This window comes from Pseudogymnoascus verrucosus, assembly GCF_001662655.1.
Source record: "Pseudogymnoascus verrucosus strain UAMH 10579 unplaced genomic scaffold scaffold_2, whole genome shotgun sequence".
Lineage (NCBI taxonomy): Eukaryota > Fungi > Ascomycota > Leotiomycetes > Thelebolales > Thelebolaceae > Pseudogymnoascus > Pseudogymnoascus verrucosus.
The window spans coordinates 623,738-642,155 of NW_017263653.1; the positions used below are offsets into that span (position 1 = coordinate 623,738).

The 18,418-nt window shown below is 54.1% G+C and overlaps 3 protein-coding genes across 3 annotated transcripts; 1 reads left to right on the forward strand and 2 right to left on the reverse strand.

Annotated features, from left to right (window-relative positions):
* Nucleotides 1–20: 20 nt before the first annotated feature.
* On the reverse strand, nt 21–2,627 carry VE01_00857 (uncharacterized protein). Its single transcript, XM_018270385.2, has 3 exons — nt 1,500–2,627; nt 1,257–1,406; nt 21–1,196 (listed from the first exon to the last, which is right to left on the reverse strand). The coding sequence occupies exons 1-3, from the start codon at nt 1,526–1,528 to the stop codon at nt 383–385; spliced, it is 993 nt and encodes a 330-aa protein (XP_018134826.1). The 5' UTR covers nt 1,529–2,627; the 3' UTR covers nt 21–382.
* A 3,512-nt stretch (nt 2,628–6,139) lies between these two features.
* Nucleotides 6,140–7,844, forward strand: VE01_00858 (uncharacterized protein; the record flags this gene model as incomplete). Its single annotated transcript, XM_018270386.1, has 3 exons — nt 6,140–6,653; nt 6,702–6,723; nt 6,776–7,844. The coding sequence occupies 3 exons, from the start codon at nt 6,140–6,142 to the stop codon at nt 7,842–7,844; spliced, it is 1,605 nt and encodes a 534-aa protein (XP_018134829.1).
* A 970-nt stretch (nt 7,845–8,814) lies between these two features.
* On the reverse strand, nt 8,815–13,163 carry VE01_00859 (uncharacterized protein; the record flags this gene model as incomplete). Its single annotated transcript, XM_018270387.2, has 3 exons — nt 12,136–13,163; nt 11,309–12,023; nt 8,815–9,220 (listed from the first exon to the last, which is right to left on the reverse strand). The coding sequence occupies exons 1-3, from the start codon at nt 12,608–12,610 to the stop codon at nt 8,815–8,817; spliced, it is 1,596 nt and encodes a 531-aa protein (XP_018134830.1). The 5' UTR covers nt 12,611–13,163.
* Nucleotides 13,164–18,418: the final 5,255 nt, after the last annotated feature.

The following is an 18,418-nucleotide window of genomic DNA, read 5'->3' on the forward strand; positions in this document are numbered from 1 at the left end:
CTTTGCAAATTGATGTGTTTTCCCGGCATAGATAAACTCTAGATTGCGCACACGGTGAATTTCAATACCGGGCTGCCTTGGATTCCTAGATCCATTATATATACAGAGACAGTTTCATTAACCCCCCAATCCAATCCAACCCAACCAATGCAGTCTTAATGATAGTGCGGACCGTCCTTGCCCAATGCCAATAAACCATAAAAACGCCAACACACATACAGAAGGTCTCCAAGCCCGAGCTCTACCTCTAACGTCTACACAAGCCAACTCTGTCGACCCGATGGGCCAACACACGGTCAACCATCAAATAGATGGCAACATCTTACACTGCTGGAGCCAAAGCTCCTCAGTCTCGTTTCTCAAAACAAATGACACCCATAACTCATAGCCCCTTATCCCCCTTATCAACCCCTGAACTTCTCGCCTCCCCCTCTGCTGCTGGGCTCCCTCCCCACCCCCATGGTATCCAAGTTCCTGGCTCCCTCCTCCCACCCGCACCCGCCTCACCAATCCCCTCCAACGGATCAATCTTCTCAAAATCACCTTCACTCCTACTCTTACTAAGCTCACTTAGCGCCGCCTCGCTCACTCTCCGCGGCACCTCCCCATCTCCCCCAAGCAACCCACCGAGCACCCCCCTCCCCGCCTCTTCAGAAGGGGAAGCCGTTGCCTCGCGATCCAGCGCCGAAAGCAGAAACATGAGGCGCTCGCGCTGGGCGCTTATGAAGGACGCGCGCTCGGGGCCCTGGATGGACTCCGGTACTAGATTGGTCGCCTGCACCGACGGGGACGATGACGTCGCGGCACTCACCGCGTTGGCGAGCAGTCCCGATATATCGGCGGCGGACCAACCTCCCCCCGCCGCAGCTGCGAATGCCGGGCGCGCGCTGGGAAGGTTGAAGCGCTCGAGGAGGGAGGCGGTGTAGGAGCGCTGCGCGGGTGGGGGTGGAAGGGGTTCTTGCTGGGTTGGAAGGCCGAGGAGCTGCGACTTGGCGAGGTTGAAGGCGCGGCGGAGGTAGATCCAAAAGGAGGTGCGGAGGCGGTGATGGGTTGTGGTTATGAAGTCGTCGATGGCGAGTTCATGGGTGCGCAGGAAGGGGTGTAGGCGGGTTTCATAGAGGAGGCGTGCGCCTTGGGTTTGTGGGGCGATGAGGTAGAGGAGGAAGAAAAGGCGGAACCAGGCGTAGAAGGGGATCCTGGGAGGGGGGGTTAGCAGGTGGATCTGGGTGGGGTGGAAGAGGAAAAGGGGGGCGTACCAGTATAGGATGAAGTAGAGCCACGATTCAGCGAGGAGGCCACAGGCAAGGACAACCCAGTACATTAGCCATGGCTTGAGGAGGGCGGGGTCACCCGCGTTGAGAGCTTTGTAGGAGGCAAACACGGGGAAGAGGAAGGTGGCGATCGACCTGGGAGAGCTATTAGTATGGATAGTATGGAGAGTAGGCAGTGGTTTGTAGTGGGAGGGGTTGGTGAAGTGTGGGATAAGAGGGGGAGCGTACGATAAGAGCATGGCAAAGAGGTCGAACATGGCTGCGGCGAGAAGACAGCGAGAAAGCTGTGCCGGTCTAGAGAAAGTAGTTGCTTTTCATGGGCGATTTATAGTAGAAGTCTATATCTACGAGGGCGTACTCTGAATATTCTAGTAGTAATAAGAAGTAACACGAGGGGAAGCCTATAGACGATGACGACGATGGTGGTTGTTTGCATCGCGGCAGTCGATGCGGCTTACATAAGCGAACATGACCTGACGCGTGACCTTGGGAGGTAAAATTGTTCTGTATCCTTATCCAAATCCTTTATCGTCCCTTTTCTGTGGGGATGCGCGTCTGTCCCTGAAAATGAAACTCCACATGAACTCTGAGATCTCAAATTCAAATGTGAAAGCAGCAATCGAAAAGAAAAATGCAATTGCCGCCTAGAATTACCGCCTTCAGCGCGATCGGCTAGAAACAATATCGATAGCGGCAACGGAGGCCAAGACAATGGCAATCGCCGTCGTATCTGTACCTGCTATACGCAGGAACAACTATCACAATCCCAGGCGCTTGTTCTTCATGCAAGTGACGAATTCTCTTCACACTCCTCGCAATTTCCGCCGCCTAATATCCGCGATGGCGGAAGTAATGCGGTATTACCACACCACGCCATGGCATCATGCCAATATCCAACACAGCCTGGCGGCCCCTGATCTTCAACTATGGCACTGTTGGATCTAGGGAAAGGAGAGCCTAGACCACTGTTTTCTCTTCATGCGCAGCAACCGAAGGCTGCCTATCCCTACCATAGAATCCTTGTCCTAAGGGACAAACACTTTGATCCTGTAGAAGCTCCCTGCTGGTTTCGAAGCCACTTTTCGGAACTACACAGGATATATCACGTGCAGGAGTAACACTGATGTTGGACGCAGCGTCTCAATCGGGCGGGGAAAGGAGAATTTGCGGCGCGCTCGATCGGAGCGAGGGCCGAGCGAAGTGGGCCTTTGTTGGAGTCAGGATGAGATGGTGATCTACACTAGGATATTTGCCTGACCAGGGCAAGGAGGTCTTTGGTAGATTGAGTTTGTTGGTGATGTGAGTGATGTTACAGCAACGGCGAAGATCAAGGAGCTGTGGAGAGGCATTTATGGGGTTCAGGGCAATATATGAGAATATTCTGTAGCCGATCAATCACTCGGGCACGGATCGGGACAGCTCGCCGTGAAAGTTACAGAACTGGTCTATCTTGACTATCACGGCAGTGATTGCGGCTACTCTGCCACCACAGTTCAAGTTCGGCAGTCAGTTATCAGAAACCTCGTGTCTCGGAACAACTTCCAACGAGATTGCTGACACGTTTCTGGCGCTGCAATGGCGGGCTTGTCAACTGGCTAGTGTGCATAGTTGGAGGATCGGTGTCGCGGCCCCGCGCGGCCATACTAGGGACGGCACGTGCGGCTGATGCACATCCGCGCCCCAACAACGTTGCCGAGCCGTAGCTTAGTCGAGATCAGGTGGGTATGATGGTCTCATGATGGGGGCCACGGAATGCGGGGAGCGAGATAGGAGCGAGATTGGAGCGAGTGGAGGAAGGGCGAAGGATGAGCACGGTGATGGACGACGCAGGCTTCGGGGTTTGGCTGGTGGACATTATGGACATCACAGACTAGTTGGGTAAGCTGACACGTGGGGGGGAGTTGTAGTGAGGCTGTTGGTTAATTACTGTGCATAGCCAGCCACTGACCTAGTCGAGAGTTCGTTAGTTCGCATGGGTTACAGTTTATGTGGCCTAGCTAGCTCGTGTCTGAGCAAGCAAGTGCCGTTTCTGCCGAATAACACTTTGGGTAAAGAAGCTGGCGAAGAATAGAAGACAAGGGAGAGAGGCCGACGAAAGCGAGAAAAATCGAGAGCCAATCGATCGCGCAATTATTTCGAGGGATCATTGTTGGTGCTTAGATGGAACGGATTGGTAAGGGGGTAGCTGCGGTCAAGGCGTCGCACGGCTGGCTCGACCTGTCAGAAGAGGCGTCGAGGCGCCCACGCTTGCGATTGGCCAGACAATTCTCATTCTTGGGACAGAAGCGAATTTCTGATTCGTCAACGAAAAACTCGCAATTTTCATTTTCGTCTCCGATACGGAGAGGATAGGTGGAAAAGAATGTCTTGCGATACTGGCGTGAATGGCGGCTTCGGCTAGGCTAACGGATTAGACTGGCGGGCTGGGCGGTCTTGTTTGGGTAAGTGAGACATCGTGAACGGGGGGGCTAGAGGATGAAGAGCATGAGGTCGACGAGGAGGACGTGGATGTTATTGAGGCATTTCAAGTGCGGGGGGTCCAATCGGGGAGACTGAGCAACGGAGAGTGGATGGGTTGCACCGAGCATGCTCGGGCACGGGACCTCTCTTTTGCGAATGGAGAACGAGATACGATGAGCGACGGGATCTCTTCAGCTCAGGAGATTCTCCTGATGAAGAGGCTACGGAGGCTCACTGCAACGTACTCTCTCTGGATCCCAGGACATCGAAATTGCCGTGAAACATACACGACATCGCGTGGTGGACAGAGACAGGGACGGGGGGAGTCGTGTACCTCGAGGGGGTTACTGTGATGTGCAGTGCAGCGAAGTGCAGCAGCGGCGATGTGCTGAACTACGGACGGGAGGGAGGGAAGGGAGTGCGAAAGGCTCGAGCCGCCGCGTCCGTTAGCGGCAGGATCGTTTTGTAATCCCTCGCTCATACCAGCCCGTATAAGGTAGTTGAGACTAAGAACCAGAGCTAAGACGGCGAAGTACAGTGCCGCTGCCCACTTGCAATGCACCCCACGCAGAACAACGGGGGCGCGAGAAGCAGATCTCGCGCCAAGGCAGGCTTAGGGTATTGAGCCTGTCGCTCTATCTGGCAGCGGGCGGTCGAAGCGGGCTGTTGAGATCAAAAAGTGAAGATCTCGTTACAGAGTGGACACTATAGGGTTCCAGTCTAGATGTACCTGAGCAGTACAAGCAACCAAGTACAAAGTTACAACTGCTCTCCTCAGTGGAAGTATAGCATCCGCAGAGATCGGTCGATTGTCATGGATGCCAGGAAGCTAGTCGAGGGCTCCTTTTGATCGGTCAGTCCGACCATGGCTAGTTGGCCTGGGGCTGTCCTTGGGGGTAATGGCGATTGTTCATAATGGGGATGCTAACGAGGGGGGACAGTTTGGAGGATACACTGGAGGACACACTGGAGGACACGCTGTCGTGAGAGCATCAGCAAGCCGGTAGTTGAAGAGAGTTTGTGGAGAGTCATACTAGAGTACAGTAGGTGTCCTGGGGACAGGAGAATTGGGACACTGTACTCCCCGTTGTAGCACTGTGGTACACTTCAGTAAGATGCTCCCTTCTTGCTGAAGCATTCTCCGGCGCTGACAAAAATCTTTTGCTCTCAACAGAAACTCACAGACTCACAGAGGTACTTCCCGTTCTCTCCACCCACACCAGACACACGAGGTATCTATCTGTCTCTTCTTTCGTTCCTTTCAACAGCAACCACAACCACAACAACAGCCACAACAACAACCACAACAAGGGTCCAGGGGTCAAGGGTTCCTCTTGGGGCTTCGAGTACTAGAGGAGTATCCCCTCCCCTCCCTAGTCCAACGAAACCTCGCCATTGTACTCTGTTGCTCACGTATCTTTCTTGTACCTCGCCAGTTCTTCTGAACCACCTCCTCCTCCCTCTCGTCAAAAATATCCACTCAAGTCCCCATATTCACCCATCATCATCAACCCATCCCCCATCAATACATCATCATTCTCCTCACTTCTCACTCCTCACCACTCTATACCATAACAGTTAACAAATAGGCCTAAGCCCCGAGCTAAGCCGCCCCCCCTGTTGTTTCGATCGGAAGGACGAGAGCAGATCAAACCCCATAAAAACACTACTTTCGTTCTTATATACACACAGACATTATCAATATATACCTACTCTCCCACGCATACACCACAGACCCTACCTGCAACGTCCTGCATCTTCTTCCGAATTTCTCCTCCTGCATACTCTCTGGAGACCCGTTCTTTCATTTTCATGCACCCCATCCCACGGCACTTACATATACATCGTCCACAGCATCACCGCCGCCGTCGCCGTCGTCCCCATTATTGTCGTAAACCAGACCGCTCCCTGCCACGCTCTGTCGGCAGCCAACGCTCGCAGAAAGGTGGCTGCAAGGCCCACCAGGACGAGTGTTCCCATCCAAGCCACATACTGTGTTGTGCTACATCTCCAAGTTCGGAACCTAAGCTAGCTCTTTTTGACACTCCGACTCGGCTTTCCCACTTCTATGCGCCCGGTATCCTGACTGCCTCAGCTCGCAGTTTCTCACCTTCGCAGCTCCAAAGTTGACAGTCGAGGAAAGAACTTCCTGCTACATCTGGCCAACTTCTCAGTTCCGTTGCTGCAATCTCCTAGGGGTATCTGCCTCCAAAACCTCCCGGGAACCGACGCTCCGCATCTTATCATGCATGTAGATAGCCACTGTTCCTGAACCTACCCACTTTGAACAGGAACCAGTGCAGAGACGGCTGCGCAGTTCCAACAACCAGGAAACGCACGTACAGGATCACTCATAAGCCCCCTCGCGACTTATGATCTGGGCATCGACAGACGAGGAAGAGCAAGCAATGCACGGTATGATGGGTCACTTTGGCATGGACGATGACCCGAACCACCAGCAGAGCAGCGAGCAGCACGGCAACTACAGCAACGACGTCTGGGCTGGCATTCCCGCAAATAGTTATTCCTCGCCACAACAGACATCGCCCATGTATGAATACCAGAACTACCAGCTCATGAACCACGGGCTACCACTCAGTCTACCCGAACATCCCACCTTTCCGAGGATGCCGCCTCCACCGGCGCATCAGCAAACTCTCCTACCACTTCTCCCCGCTCCGGCTTGGATGAATAACAATCCCGCCATGTCCAATTTTCCCGCTACCATGCCCAGCATGTTGACAAACCCAGGCGGGCACCCGACACGACAGGTCAGAATGGCGCCCAACTCCGCGCGGGTGAGAGCGTCGAAACCATCGCCACAACATGGCGGTGGTAGGAAATGCTTGACCGATGAGGCAAAACGAAGAATATGCCAAATCCACATGGACAACCCGAGTATGAAACAGGCACAAATCGGAGGTGAGTTCCTGTATTGTTGCCAAATTATGGACGCTAACATCTGTGTAGCTCAGTTCAATGTCGAGAGAAGGTATGCACTTAGGCCCTTTGATTCTCCCCAATGCATTATCTAACCGCTGTAGCACTGTCTCCAAAGTCCTGCGCCAAAAGGAGAAGTTCCTGTCTCTCGAAGAGCCCAGCGTATCGCCTGCCAAGCTACCAAAAGGCAGAGCACAAGACATCGATCTCGCTCTCCACAGTTGGTGGCACAACGAGTGGAAAAAGGGCGTTTTGCGAAACCGTGAGGAGATTAGAGAGGAGGCAATAAAATTTTGCAGTATCCTTAATAACGAACAAGGCCTCAAAAAGGCCCACGACGACCAGTGGCTCGATGAGTTCGTACGGAACCACAACGCCAGTACGAAAAAAGAGAAGCACCACAACGTCAGTACGAAAAAACAGAAGTACAATGGCCGCATGAAACTCTCACGCCGTTCATCAGAGGCGAATATCTCTGACATCGCCACCTGGGGCCAGGGATCTGCAGGTTCGTCTATTGCCAACACGCCGAGCGGGCACTCGCCTGGCTCCCCGTATGACTTCACATCGCCACTGTCTGGGGTTAAAGACGAAGACGACTACTTGCCCTTTGGCTCCATTGGATACCGCCATTCAAACTCACGAAGCACTGCATCTCTGTCCAGCGAATTCACTGACACCACTGTGGGCTCTTCCTACTCCGGCGGCCCTTCCAGCCCCGCAACCCCCTTCTCCTTCTCCCCGGAGACGACACAAGGTCCGTTCCCGCCGCCGCAGTACGTACGGGCCATAGCACCCTCGTACCCGCAGCGCCCGCGCTCGCAGACCTTCCCCATGCTCGCCATCGACCCGGACACAGCTACAACCGCCACATTCCCTCACCACTCCACCTCGCCGCCTGCCCTCGACGCATCCTCCGACCCCATAGCCACAACCCCATCAACGACCGCCAGTACTGCCTCGACCTCCCCAACCCCAGACGACGCGCGAATCGCTCTCGAGACCTTCCTCAACTATATGGAAGTCGCGGCGCCGCAGGGCCTCGTCGACGAAGCCGAGTACCAAACCGTTGTCAAGTTAACCGAGCGCATGCGCCAGCACAGTCTCGGGTCTATCAGGGCCATCGCCGAAGGCGACACCGGGTCCGGCAATATGGAGTGCAGCATTGTGTAGACAGCTCATGTCATTTCGGTACGGTGCACAGCGCACGATGCCGATGTTTGGGCCCGGAAATGCCTTGCGTATTACTGTACGGTGCTGTACCAGTACCAGTGCCCAGTACCCGCCACGGGTGCTGCCGCTGCCGCGCTCCCGAGCACAATGCACGCACGTTCCCGCCGCCCGCACCCCACGATAACTACACGACATCACCACCGCACCTCCTTGCTTCCACTCATGCTGCTTCTGTATCGAGTTTTGCAATGCGTGTTTCTGTTTCGCCATCTACGTATCTATTGTTTTTATTGTTTTTTGTTACTTCCTTTTTGTTCTTGCACCGCAATTACGTTTCTACCAGGTTCATATACCCCACATACCCCCCATAAAGACATTCCATCCGCGCAAGCGGGCTTCACTGTGATTAGCTTTTTCTGTTCTAGTTTTTGTTATTATTTCCTAGCAAAGTGGTTATTGTTTACTGCGTCGCCTCGTTCAAATATCACTATTTGCTTTTTGTGCCTGGCTTTCATGCATGTCTGTTGTTTTATTGTTTGTTTCAGTGTTCGAGTATTTACTCCGTCTTTTCAGTTTACTGGGAATGGGATGGGAATAGGATCTAGGGATGGAAGGGGGAGGTTCAACCCACCAAACGCTTTTAATAGCGCGGAGAACGGCGAAGAGGATACTAGGTTCAACTGGGGGTTGGAAAAAGGGGTTGGTTGTATGGGAGTGAAATCAGACTGGTTGGAGCGCCCACGCGCGTACATGGCAAGGAAGGGGAGGAAAGTAGTCTCAGAGAAAGGAAAGTTGGATATAGCAGGCTCGAACGAATGAACTATTTGGGCGGCCCAAAGTCTGGGAGGCCCCTTCTGAACATAAAAGTCTTCGCTTGCCATGACTCGTCGTGTATATATGTGCTCCATATTATGTCGGGGTGGAGGAGATACACAACCCCCCCCCAAAAAACACCCCTAGAAAAATCTATCTACACCGCTATCTCGACCACATCAGCGCCCCCAACTATTCCTTTACCCCCAGCAAGCTCAGGCAGCAAACCCACCACACCAGCCTCGAGAAGCGAATACACGAAACAGCGATTCATCCACGCATCCCCCCAAACCCCCAACATGCGCTCCACTCCTTCAAACTCTTCTTCCCTACCTCCCTTCACCTTCGCCTTCCCACTCCCAAAATACACACCCCCCATCCACCTCGGCACCAGCCCAACCACCCCCTCCGCAGCCCTCCTCCGCATCCTCGCCGCTTCCTCCCCAACCGGCATCGGCGCCCCAGGCGGACTCGGCGCATTAAGCGGAAACAGCAAGCCACGGAGCGCCCTCAGCGTCGGCGCGGCTGGGGGCAAGAGACCGAGTAGGAAATGCGTAAGTAATCTGATTAATCCAACGTTAGCCTCGCCGCCTCCAAGCGACCTGTCACTTCGCGTGTAAGCATAAAAGAAAAGGGGGGTATAAGGCTGACTAGCTAAGAGTGGGGGGTGTGAAACGAGAAAGGCAGCGCGAGGCGGAACCCAAGCGAGTTGCTCGAAGCGAGGTAACACAATTATCTCCCCCCCGGCGGATGCCTCGATCGGGTATCCCCGCCCTACCGCTCAAGGCGAGTGCCCGTCCCCAGGCCTAAACCCGGGGGGAGGATAAGCCCAGTCTGGCCCAAACCAGGAGGACACCCCGGGTTAATGTGCCACACCGGGCGCAGGCACAGGGCGAAAGGGCTCGCCGGCGCCGGGTCCCCGCCGTAGCACAACCGCTTCTGTCGTGCGTGCGACACTTGTTTCGCATCGGGTGGGCACAGCGTGGGACAGAGACAGCGAGTGCGGAGGTGTCTGACGCGGGGCCGGAAAGTGGGGGATTTTTGGGGGGGGGGCGAGGTGAGCCGCGATGGACGTGGGGGGTGGGGGTGAAGGGAAGTGCCGGTAGTGCGATCGCTTGATGACACGATGTTGGATGGGGGGAGGGGGAGATTGCGCGATGTGGTAATGTGAATCCGGGAGGCCGTGAGGCCGCCTTTCAGCTCACCGTTTCGCACGCCTCGTTCGCCGATCGGTGAGAACTGACGAACTGGCAGTGGAGAGGAGAGGTGTTGCGGGTACCGATGGGTGTAGGGATATAGGGGAGGGATGTAGGGATGTGTGTATGGATGTATGAATGGATGTACCTCTGTACTCGTGAAGAGCATGGAGGTACATGGCTGCCCAATGAGGCACAAGGGCTTGGATGCATCTGCAATGCATCTGTATCGCGCACGGACAGCGCGTCGGGGTAAACTTGCTCTCTCCCCGGCCGCCGTGCATAGGTCTGTGCACTCACAGAGTCTGGCATTGGTAGGAGCGCCGGCGCCTAATAGACTTTGGTGCTGTGCACACCTTGTACCTGCGAGGTACCACTGTCCTCGTACAGGTACAAGACGATAGATGTATAGCCAAAGTCCCATACGGTGTGCCAAGTACGAAAGTACGAAGAAATAAAGCGAAAAAACGAGGTAGAGCGGATGAGGAAAGGGTTGCGCGAGTCGAAACGAAGGAGGAGAGAGCTGATGGGATGGATAAAATAACGAGGAGCGAAGCCCGCTACAACGTCACATCATCATCTTCATCCAACTCCCTCTCCTCCCCCTCTCGTCCACCTCTCTAAAGCCATCTTCCCATCTCCGCCAACGACATCGCAGAAACCAAAAACACGCATTCGTTCCCAACTAGGAAACAGCCTCCCATTCGCCCAAACACCACCAAAATATTGGCTTGGCAAATTTCATTTCGGATCGGAGGTAAGAAGATCAATTCTCCTTCGCTTGGTTGCTCCGCGCCTTCCGCAGATTTGCATACGCACGATAAACGCACGGTCCGCTGTCGGATTGTGCGTTTGTGTGTGTCCAAACCAAGGATAAGAGTAAATGCAGAGTAATGCAGGACGATAACGGGACATGCGGCCTCGCCTGTGGCCTACAGCCGAATGCAGGGAAGGTCCCCTGCTCCACTGTTTTCTATGCGCAGGGGTGCGAGCGATGCATTGGCTCCGGGAGGGTGTGTAGATATGTCCACTTTCGTCCACTTGAGACGCTGGGGGTTGAGTGGAAAAGAGAAGGAGAGCAGCAATGACAGGTGGAAAGACGACGGGGGGAGAGGTCAAGTGATTGAAACCGTATGCGGTCTAACGACGGGGATCGAGGATCGGATCGAAGGGCAAGGGGAGATTGGTCGGGGTGTTTATGAGGGGTGTGGTAGGAGTCGCTTGGATGAAGTGATTGAGATGAAGATGGTGGGATCGGGCTGAGTTGGGTAGGAATTCCTCAACGGCCACGGGAGAGATGGTGCAAAGAAGCAAAAGGATAAAATGCAGGGACCAAACGCAGGTTCGTAGCGTGGACAGGATAGAACAGAACGGAACGGGACGGAGGATCGTACCGCGAACAGAATAGAACAGAACCAAAACGTGGGCAGAATAGAATAGAACAGCCACACATACCGGTCAACCACCCCATCCACTGCCCCCACCCTCCCAGGCCCATACAGCATCACCCACTGCCCCAGCGCGAGCGCTCCGTACGCCCATGGCATGCGCTCCTCGAGTTCGACCTGTCTTGCCAGGAAACTCCACATCTTCATCCCAAGCACCGGCGTCGGACCTGTCGCCGTCGTCGGCGACGTCGTCGATTTCGACAGCCGAACCCCACGACGCGGCAACGATGATGAAGTCGCGACCGCAATGACGAGAGCACGCACAGCAGTGAAAGCGAGGAAGGCGAACTGAATCACCATCCAGAATGTCGCCTGCCATCCCCCCTTTCTCGTCGAGCCGTCGTCGCCCCTATCAACCCTCCTCGCGCTCTTCCCCCGCGCTGCAACGCCCTCCACCACCTTCGCGATACCTTCCCATATAACCCCCGACTCGCAGGCTCTCTCCACTGCCTTCTCAATCACGAGATCGGCGAGGATGGAGCCGACGAGGGCCATGAGCGCGGGGTTGTCACGCTCAGTGGGCGGGAGGAGGGTGTGTAATAAGCGCCGGGCGAGGAGCTCGCGATAGGCGGCGTCATTAGCGGATTGTAGTTCGATACTCGCAGGGTCGGTCGGGTCGGGGACGGGTGAGAGCGCGGGGTGAGGGTGGAGGGCGTGGTATATGTTGCGGGGTGAGGCGACGAATGGAGATGGGAGGTGGGTTGTGTGGGCGGTGCGGTAGGCTAGGAGTTTGTTAGCTATAGTTTTCGTGAACATTTTGACCCGTTCCTTCGCAGTCATTCATCGCCCTCCCCTATTCCCCGGCCACACTCAAACAATAAAAATAAAACCCACCATCAACATGGCCCCTCCCCACCTCCCCCACAACCCCCCCAATCTCAACAACCACCCCTCCCCATCCCCCATTCTCCCTCTTCCTCTCCCCGAGCCTCCCCCATCCCTTCCTCACAACTCCCTCTACCAACTCTCCAATCTCCCCCACAAACCCAGGATCTCCTGTTATGTTTCCATACCACTTCACCACAAACTCCCGCATCACCACCGCCAGCAGGGCGTATATCTCAAAATCCACATCCTTGTCTCCCGTGAGAGGTTTGAGGAGGGCCGAGAGGGGTGTGTCTTTCGAGGCGGTGGGGTGGAGGGTGCGTCGGATGAGGGCGCTGGTCGCAGCGGGGGAGAGGGCGGCGAGGAGCTGCGCTTGTGTTGGTTGTGGTGCTCGGAGGGCGGGTGACGGAGTCGCTCTCGTGGGCTTTATGGATGTATTGGAGGATGGTTGAGGTAGAAGGGCGGTGGTACGTGAGGGTGCCATGGTGGGTTGTGTGTGTGCTTATCTGTATATCTTGTCCTCCCTCCCTTACGTCCCGCCGAGCGAGTAGAGCGAGGTGTATGTTTCTCTCTTCCGTGCAGTCCAGTCGCGTAGAGTCGTGTAGGGCTCGGGGTATATATGCGCTCGCTGCGTGCGTCGCCCTCTCGTCTTGTCTCGGAGCTTGTTAGCTCTGCAGTGTTGTGATGTCTCGTAGTATCGAACCCTTGCGCCTCGTCTTCGCGCCTCGCCCTCTCCTCGCGTTGAAGATCTAATCCAGCCCCAGCTGCTTCGCCCGCTCTTCCTCTCTTGCCCTCTTCGTTCCTTCCCTCTTTAGTTACTCCCCTCCGTCGCTCCTTCCCTCTTTCCTCCTTCGTTCTTTCCGTGCTTAGCTCTTTCCGTCCTTAGCTCTTTCCCTCCTCGAGTCTCTTCCTCGTTCGCTCCTTCCCTCGTATATCTTCCGCTTGCTGATTCCTCCACTATCGCACACTACAGCATCCAGTCGTCTCGTCGTATCCTGCGCGTATCGTGTCGTGGTCGTCGTCAAAATAAAAAGTTGCCCTATCAATAAGGTGAGGGTCCCCCAGCCGAAGCTAAGTGACGACACCCGCCGCCCCGCCGCCCCACTAGCGCATTGCGGGTTACTGCTTGGTCCGAGCGCGCTGGGGACGATGCCTGGCTGGATAGAGTAGCTTAATCTGCGACTATAATAACTACCAACTTCACTGTAAGATCGGTATCAACAGGCATGTATAAAGCTATATTCCTGGCACCGTGTCAAGAAGCACAGATACGGCAATGATACCACCACCCAGTTCTTTCTCGGCTCTTTGAGTAGGTAACGACAGCTAACTATAATGGAACCAACCACACTCGCCCCCATCCCCGAACGCCAACGCTTCTGTTGAGCGCGCGAGCACTCCACGCCGTCTGTGTCGCCCATTGCTTAGGCGAAAATGCGCTGGTAGAGGCTGGTGGATGCTGGTGACGGAGGATCGGGCAATTGGGAGTGCTGTCACCGCGCTATCGCCGTTGATAAAGCTATCACCGCTCGTTCCTCCCCTGTCACCGTTCGCTATCTTGCTACCGAGAGCGCAGCAGGCAGGTTAGTCCTGGAAATCCCCACCAAACAGCTGTTCCATCACCATTGTCAGCTTATGGAGCTCCAAGACAGGCTCCCCAGTCCTCCTGGGGTGTAGATTTGCTCGCTCATCGCTGAGGAAAAAGAGACATCGGGGCGCTCGCATATATACAATATCACCACCACATCAGTTCTCCCTTCGCCTCTCCCTTTTCCCATACTCCCCTATCCCTTCCAGCCCTCAGAACCCCTGGCTACACTCCAACTCACACCCTCAAAGCCCCATATTCTACACCATGGCCCATTCAAATAGTGCAGTCAGCGCAGGCCAAGCGCCCAGACCCAGACCCGCCTACCATATTCATCTGTTTCCACCGCCCCAAGTATATTAGAGTGGCTTCTAACGAACTGACCTCATTTTTTCCTTTAACTTACAAGTCAATCTTTCCTTCGCAACTAACCTGATCTTCTAACAACACACACTCGTCGATCATGTCCGAAAATCTCAAGCCCGCTAGGTTCGGAGGACGAGGGCCACGGCGGCGATGCGTAGATGGAGAGTGAAAGGTTGTTATGTCCGCTACTGCCGTGGTGGACTGCTGTCACTTTTCACCCCGTCACCGCTCTTCCTGTCACCGTTCACCCCCCCCGTCGGGCCCCCGCCGCACCCAAACCTAGTCCTCCTCCAACGCACCACCCATTCACTCCCCTCCAACACCGCAACACAAGCGCCAGCCGCATCTATAGGAGCCATTGTGATATATTTTGATACCATATAACAGAGATCATTTGGGTGTGGAGGGGGAATATATAGCACACCGTTGCATGAGAAACAAGTACCTCCCTCTCTCGCTCGCTCGCTCACCAATGTGACTCTTCATACATCAAAAATATTTATTTTTCCTATCCCTCCCCCTTCTCCCTCTCTATCTCATGTCAACATCAGCCATAACCATTTAAAATATATATTCCTTTGCATACCCGTTCCCATCCATCACCCGCGCCAATCCCCCCGCCAAAAAAAACCTCACAAACCAGCACACCCCTTCCCCGTTCCCTAAACACGTCTCCATACAAAACAATTCATAGCTCAGCTGTGTCAACAAAGCACTTCTTTGCATGTACTTCATTCACGACCTGACGACGGCTGCCACGCCTGCATTGATAGAAGTGATGAGGGTGGGATTTTATGTCGGAGAGACAAATAGATGCTGTGGGGGTGAAGGGGGGTCGTAGGATAGGGACGAGGAGTATATGTTTGTGAAGATGGGCGTGAGCACGAATAGAACGTGAGTTTGGCTTGGAGGGTTGACGGAGGAGGGCAAGGTAGACACGGAGTCAGAGGAAGGGGGCGGATGGCGTCCAAAGGGCTGCAAGCAGGAGATGCAAAGGCGACATGGATAGCGTCTTGATTTTCGGGCCGATTGCTATATCGCAATCTTTGTTATTGTCATATCTTAAGCCAGATACGTAAAGACGGTGCTGTCACCGCTGAGCCTGTCACCACCCAACCACCGTCACCAGTGTACAATTGTTGCCGTCCACTTATCACTTCCTTTCCTCTCACCGACTCCAAACCCAGCCTCTTTCCAAACTCACCCTCCACCTTCATCCAAACCGCACAAGCATAATACGCCACTCAGATAGTCCACATGGAAAGCTCTGTCGCATCAGTCCTCATGGAGTCCACATGTCTTTGACTAAGTGAAGTCTGGTGTAGAATATATAGTGTACGAGCACGAAAACCGCCCCCTGGCCTCCTCGCTCGGGTGAAGCTTCCTTCATTCAGGAGACTCATAATCTATACATCTCCCCTTCTCAACTTTCCACTCTCTCTTTTGATCTCCCATCCCATATATATCAACCCCATCTAGTCACATTGATCCACCATCTACCCTCCATCCCCAACCCCCAAACATATATATACGCAACGAGGAGGCACAATGAACTCCAAAGATAGGGGCTGCCAAGTTCCTTCAATCAATCAGAACACCCATTTAGTAGATGGAAAAAACAATGAGATATGTCTCGCGTCCACTAGTTTAAATTATTTTGATTATGGTGTGGAGGTAAGGCGGTGCTGTCTCCGCCGCGTCTCTCACCATCTCCATGCGACTGCTGTCACCGCCCACCACCGCCGTCTCAGGATTCTTGTCATCATTGACTATCGTCACCGCTGCCATCATCTCTCCTCCCCCTATACCCAGCCCTCATCCAGTCCACCGCCCATGGCGCAGTCCCCTCAAGACAACGCAACACAAGCGTTATCCACGCCAGTTTCTTTTTTCTGCCCATGGTTTGCAACGGCGATGGTGAGGGGGTGCAGGGGATACAGATATAGTTTAATGAGTACGAGCATGAGCATGACTACCCCGCTTCACTCTCTCTCGTCACTCACTCGAATAAACGCTTCATACGCCAAAATATCATGGCAGTTCAAAATGGGGAGTATACCACCACCACCCCCCCACAAAACCCCCACAAAACCACCCAGTAGACCAAATCATAACGTAAAATGATAAAGAAATAGCTTGCCTCAGAGAGGAGCTGGTAGGAAAGAGGAAACGCTCTCACGAGTAAGAAAATTTGTGCCTCAGCCACCCAATATATCCACAGATACGAGACCGCAATCCACATTTCAAGGCCTAATCGACTTGTCTCTCGAAAAAGCCCGTGAAGCCAGAATCACAACAGATGAGGTTATTGCTGCCGTTCGCCAGACGTGGGGACCGCTCTACCATTGTCACTAGTCATTGTCACCGCCGCCGTCCGAACTCTTTGTCACCGTTAGCTGTTGTCGCCGCTGCCGCCATCCCTCATCCCCCACAAACCCAGGCCCAAATTGCTGCCGTAATCCATGGAACGAGCTATTATTCGATTAGTTGTCACGACTCATGATTATGACAAGTAAAAGCTACGCTATAATGATTAACTATTTGAGACGCAAGTAGGAGCAAGAGCACGCACACCCCACCCATCATATCCCACTGATAAAGACGACGAAATCAAGAATCACAGCCCCATCAACGCGTATCCATTACCAAACCAAACATCTATATATTATGAGGAATGGAATTCGGCTAGAATGGCGTATAGGCGTCATACAAAGACAGTGAGGTCTGATATCTCCGAGGAGGAAGCTGCCGAGCCGATATGATATGGTTCAAGTGGGGTGTTTATCACCGTGATAGGGCTTTTATGATGCTATTGCTGGCTGCTGTCACTACTCGCTGTTGTCACCACTCATTGCGGTCACCACTCACTGCGGTCACAACTCACTGTTCCAACCCCCCGCACCCATCCTTTGGATATTCCAACGCCAGCGTCTTCGTGCGGAGGTTATCCGCATCTTGCAATGCCGTTGCGGAGAAGAGCTGTGGGCTTAACCCAAAAAAAGGTCCAGAAGAGGCTACTCTAACAAGCCGCCGCAAATCTAAACTATTCTTGTAGTTCTGTATTGGAGTGTGGTGTGTAGTAGAGTTTGTATGTGGAACTATATACGCTTCTCACAGAGCCATCCCACACCCGTCCCTCCCTCGAGGAGACTCATTTCTAAACCTCACATCACCCCCCTGATATCCCCCCATCTCCTACCTGTCAAACCACCTCCGCCATCTCCGCACAACCTCCCCCTTCCCCACCTTCCACCCTCGACACAAATCCTCTTAACTCCCCCAAACCCCCAACCCAACCATCTCCCTCTCAAAGGCATAATCCGCGCATGACGCTACTCTAACAGGCCACAGCAAATTCGCAGCGTTATTTTTTTTTGTATAAGCTAAGTGGAGTCGTGTGGAGTGTGAAGTGTGAGTATGTGTGGAATATATAGTGTGTGCGAGGGCGAGACGAAGGCGGGTGGGAGGATATCACATTTGCTGAGCGGGGCGAAAAGGGGGTTGCTGTATTGAAACGGATATATCGCATACCCACTGCGCCCCCTCACCCTTTTCCCAATCTCTCCCACTTTATCAACCCGAATCCCATCCGCACACGTCCTTCATCACATCACACCCCCACCAAAAAGAAATCCCTTGCATCCTTCCATCCCCCACCCTCCCTCTTTCCGCCCAGGTGCCACCCACCTCCGCTATATACCCCTCCACCACCACACATACACTCCAACCATCAACCAACACTATCATACTGCCCCATGCCTGTTTGCGCGGCTCTCCACGCCTACGCGCTTGGTTTGACGTCGATGCTGTGGTGAGGTGGGGAGACGCGGGGGAGGGGGGAGGGGTGTGCTGTCACTACTGTCCTCACTACCGCCACATCTCCCGTCATCGCTGCACTCTTGTCACTAACCCCCTTCTCATCACTCACTACACACACCCCCACAAATCCAGCAACCCAACCCCCGCCAGCCGCGCACTACTTGCCACCTCCCACTTCCCACCCCCACAGCACATCCACGACCACGACCACGACCATGACCACGACTAGGACTTGTGGGCTTGTCATCCATTCGAGCTTCTTCTTTGATCGTTGGGTGTTATATAGGGGGTATCTGTGCGCTGTTTCCAGTCTCTCTTTCACTCACTCACTTACTCGGTCACTCGCTCGTTCAGAGTCAAGGAATAAAAGGGGTGTGTTGATTTAAGGGGTTTCTTATTGTATGCACACCCCCCTCCCGCTCTGCCTTGCGTGTGCTCTAATTCTATTAAGCTGTGTAATGAATATGAATACGTATTTATCCCCCCTTGCCCTATGCCCCATTCCCCATTCCCCATTCC

What these genes read in the sequence shown, in the direction of transcription:
- VE01_00857 (XM_018270385.2), bottom strand. Translation starts at nt 1,528, where the DNA reads ATGTTCGACCTCTTTGCCATGCTCTTATC. An exon ending in CTCTTTGCCATGCTCTTATC is followed by an intron (nt 1,407 to 1,499) that starts GTACGCTCCCCC and finishes TAGCTCTCCCAG; the next exon opens with GTCGATCGCCACCTTCCTCT. An exon ending in CTCTACTTCATCCTATACTG is followed by an intron (nt 1,197 to 1,256) that starts GTACGCCCCCCT and finishes CCCCCCTCCCAG; the next exon opens with GATCCCCTTCTACGCCTGGT.